This window comes from Temnothorax curvispinosus, unplaced genomic scaffold (assembly GCF_003070985.1).
Source record: "Temnothorax curvispinosus isolate PA1 unplaced genomic scaffold, ASM307098v1 QBEX01009569.1, whole genome shotgun sequence".
NCBI lineage: Eukaryota > Metazoa > Arthropoda > Insecta > Hymenoptera > Formicidae > Temnothorax > Temnothorax curvispinosus.
In genome coordinates, this window is record NW_020219349.1 from 1,014 (window position 1) to 5,647 (window position 4,634).

General features: G+C 37.8%; 1 protein-coding gene across 1 annotated transcript; it reads left to right on the forward strand.

Annotated features, from left to right (window-relative positions):
- Positions 1 to 2,678: 2,678 nt before the first annotated feature.
- On the forward strand, positions 2,679 to 4,201 carry LOC112459165 (zinc finger BED domain-containing protein 1-like; the record flags this gene model as incomplete). Its single annotated transcript, XM_025023167.1, has 4 exons — positions 2,679 to 2,776; positions 2,893 to 3,036; positions 3,123 to 3,460; positions 3,635 to 4,201. Coding segments are annotated over exons 1-4 (1,147 nt in total), but the record flags the coding sequence as incomplete, so codon positions are not given.
- Between the last annotated feature and the right edge of the window lie 433 nt (positions 4,202 to 4,634).

Genomic DNA, 4,634 nt, shown 5'->3' on the forward strand with positions numbered 1-4,634 from the left:
TGAATTCGATGTCTAGGTGTCCCAGGTTGCCGATAACGAGATCCACATAGTGCGCTCCGTAGTTGTCGGTGTCTACGTGTATTAATATCTTGAAATTGATGTCTAGGTGTTCCAGGTTGCTGATGACAAGGTCCAGATAGCGCGCTCCGTACTTTTCGGTGTCTAGATGTAATAATAGCTCGAATTCGATGTCTACGTGTCCCAGGTTGCCGATGACGAGGTCCACATAGTGCGTTTCGTAGTTTTTGGTGTCTAGGTGTATTAATAACTTTAAATCTGAATGTAGGACACGTAGATATCGAATTCGAGGTATTAATACACGTAGACACCGAAAACTACGGAGCGCACTATGTGGACCTCGTCATCGGCAACGTGGGACACCTAGACATCGAATTCAACGTATTATTACACCTGGACACCAAAAACTATAGAGCGCACTATCTGAAACCCGTCATCGGCAACCTGGAACACGTGGACATCGAATTCAAGGTATTAATACACCTGGATACCGAAAACTATAAAGCGCACTATGTGGACCTCGTCATCGGCAACATGGGACACCTAGACATCGAATTCAAGCTTGATTCATAAGAATTGACTTAAAAATTCCCTAGCGGCAGAATTAAAATTATGTCATGACATAATAAAAATTCGCTGAATTAAAATTATGTCTAGACATAATAAAAATTGGACGAATTAAAATTATGTCAAGACATAATAAAAATTGGATGAATTAAAATTATGTCTTGACATAATCAAAATTGGATGAATTAAAATTTTGTCTGACAAAAATAATTCCGCATTTTTATTATGTGTATACACATTTTTAAAAATATGATATTCATTATAATTTTAATGTATGTGAATGTTCTTCAGTTAAATGTTATTCAATAAATTCAGTACAATACGTTAATAGCTTAATGTTTTTGCAACGAGCGGATTGTTAAAGTACGGTTTCAGATGCGCTGTTACGACGACGACGGTGTGGCGAAAAAGCCGTGGTTATTGATACAATTGCTTATACAGCAATTGGTATAATCAACTCGCTTTTATGGTGCGCGTTTCACCAAACGGTTCTCTTCTTTCGTCGGGTATCATAAAATTCGAAGGCCTTTTAAACGCGACGCGCTTCACGAGGAGAAACCTTCTCCTTGCGCAGTGTCGAAAAAAGTACCGATACATTATACCTTTTCTTGCTGTAATTTCGTTATATAGCTTATACAATTACGTAAACATTTTTTAAATCTATTTTATTTTAAAGCATTCGAGAAAATTAGTCAAGTTAATTAGCTATTAAAACTGTTTAGCTTTAACACACACATTAATGATATCTTAATTAAAAAGAACGTTTCGATAAATTGTAGAAAAAGTATCCTCAATTTTACATATTGAATTATACTTCCTTGTATATTAGCTAGAATTTATTATTAATATCACAAAAAAACATATTATCTCTAATACTGGATAAACGATATATTTTTATATAGCTTTATATATTACGTACAGCTAAAAGTTATTTTTATCAATATACTTTATGAATAAATATATCTAGCTATACATTTTTTATTTAATAAAATAAAAATAACTTCTTCCTTTCTTAAATTAATTTATTTTCTCTAATATTAGCCATTTATCGCGAAATAATACTATCGAATCGCATAATGGTTCGAAACTGTTTTCTCTCATTACGGAAAGAAATGGGATAAATAGGAAAATGTGACACTCAGGGAGAGAGAGTAATTGGGAGAAATGACCAATTGCTGATTTACTCGGCCGACTTGCAAACACGGTTTACCAGTTACTGTAGATAGAAGGAATGGGCGAGAGGGGACAGGGGTTGGTGGGACAGGGGAAAGGATATACCCTAGAATTGTAATGGTAATGGTAATGGTACCGGTGCGCAGAATGTCGGAAACGCGAAGTGTACGGCATTCTTTTCTTGCCCGATACTTTCTTCAACGTCATCTCCGTCGTGTCCGTTTACAGTTAAGGACACGACGCGACGCCGGGATGAAATTAAACGCCCGGACTTTTGTCTCTCACGGTAGAGATGGGCGATTATAATCGATTTTAACAAAAATCGATTATATTTTTGTCATAATCGATTATTTTTATTCGATTATTTGTGAACCGATTAATTGATTAATCGATTATTTTACCCTGCCGCATCGGGCTATGTCGATTATTGTCATTGGCCGGATTCACCGGATTGGCCCGAGGCCCGACCCCGACCGCCTGATTGGCCGGTTGCGATCACGCAGAGTACGCAGACGCAGTGAACGCAGTCTATCCTGTCTATCCCGCGATTTCCGCGGGTGAATTTACATTGCAGAGCACGTGAACAAGTAAAGTCGTGAAATGTCTTTTTGTCGTTCTTTCTGGCTTTCGCATATAAATTTTATAATATTTTCTGTTGTCATTATTGTCATACTCATATACTCATATGTGTCAATACTGTCAATGTTAATGTGTGATACTCAAAACTCTCGAAAGGTAAGAAATAAGAATTTTACAAATATAATAATTAAGAATAATAAGAATTTCCTTGTACAATACAAATAAATGACGACATATGAATTTAAGCAAATCCTAACCTGATAACAGTGGTAACCTGTCACTTGACAAGCTAATCGACGTCCGCAACTGCAAAGATTCGGATTCGGAATTAGATATTGGAGATGGATTCTATAGCGTCATCAAGTTTGTCATATGCAAACACCGAACGAGCCGAATCTCTACAATCATCTTGCTCGTTTTATGATCTCGGAAAATCTCGGTATGTTAATCGAGTTATTAAATTATGAGTATTATGACCGATCTATTTTTTTATTTTAAATGTACTTTATTTATATAATATATTGTACAAAAGTAATTGTTATTGTCTTATTCTAGTCCTGAATTAAGCACAAATAAAACTGCTAACCAACTTAATACTGGTGAATCAGGTGAATTTCAAAATCAAGATCAAAACCCACGTGTTCAGTCAGACGATTCACAACAAACAGTGACGAGAGACAGAGTAAACGCTGACGCTCAGTAAGTTATACCAGTTTGATTGTTAGATGTGAGATTTGATTTGCCACAATATTTTTATTTACATATTTGTTATTGGATCCTCACAGGGAATCTGCAAAAAATACAGGCAAAGCTGCAAAGAGCGAAGTATGGCAGTACTATACAAAGATAGATAGTATATCGGCACGATGCAACATTTGTATGAAACCTATTATGAACAGAGGCAACACAACCAATTTAATGCAGCACCAAAGACGCTCTCATTGGATGCATCTACCCTCATTACCGTCAACAAGGAAACGTACGAGCCAAACAGCTTCATTCTCTTCGGCTTCAGAAGATGTTGATGACCCACCACCAAAAAACCAACGTCTCCAGACGCCGCCGAAATCAATTAAATCCCAGAAGATCGACAAAGTGTTCCAGAGAATAAGCTCATTTCAAGGTAAGGTTATTTGTATATATGATCAGATACATGCATTTATAATCTGTGCGCTCAATCGCTCATGTTCAAGAATAAATATACTCTGTCTTTTTCTTTACGCATTGTATTTAGATTGCAATGATTACATTCATCTATTTTCTACTTATTTTTACTTATAATAATTGTATGTTGTAGATGGGGGCTTATCTGCTGCTAAGATAACCAACGCGATTCTTTTCATGATCGCCGCCGACAACTGTCCTCTATCGATCGTGGAAAACAGAGGATTCAGAGCGCTCATGAAGACTACGTCCCCGCTCTACAACATTCCTAGTCGGAAAACCATCACAAAAGACATAGAGTTAAAGTACCACCAAATGAAGAACGTGTTTCGAGATAATATAACCGCCACTACTACTCACACGTTGACATGCGACATATGGACAGATACAAGCAATCAAAGTTACCTTGGGATCACCGATCATTACTTGACGACAGAGCTCGAGATAAAGAACGGTTGTTTGGCCGTATTACCACTGAGCGAACGTCACACCGCGGATTATATATCGCGAAATTTACGGGATTGTCTCGAATCATTTGGTATAAAAACGTCCAATGTTACGGCGATGGTTACCGATAGTAGCGCGAATATTAAAAAGGCAGCGATCGACACATTTGGTGCTTCGAAGCACATACCGTGTTTCGCGCACACCCTATCCCACGTAGTACCAAGCGTAATGAGAACTCTACCGCAAGTCGAGAGTATCTTTACTCGCGTAAAAAGCATAGTGACGATAACAAAAAGGAGCGTCGTTGCGGCCGATGAATTGAAGCGGCTCCAAATTTGTAACGGGAAGACAGAGAGCACGGCTTTAAAGTTGAAGCAAGATGTACCTACGCGTTGGAATTCGTCATTTTATATGATCGAAAGGTTCCTTGATCTCCGTGAATATATTTATCCGGTTCTAATGAAATGCCCGACTGCCCCAGAAATGTTAACGCGGGAGCAAATCCAAATTCTCGAAGATTGCGTACTACTTTTACGACCGATTGAAAATGTAATTACCGAAATCAGCGGCGAAACATATCCGACAGGCAGTATGGCTATCCCAATAATTTGATGCATGGAGATTGCATTGAACAACTGCAAACCCGTGACGAATATCGGACAAGATATGAAATCGAAAATTATAGC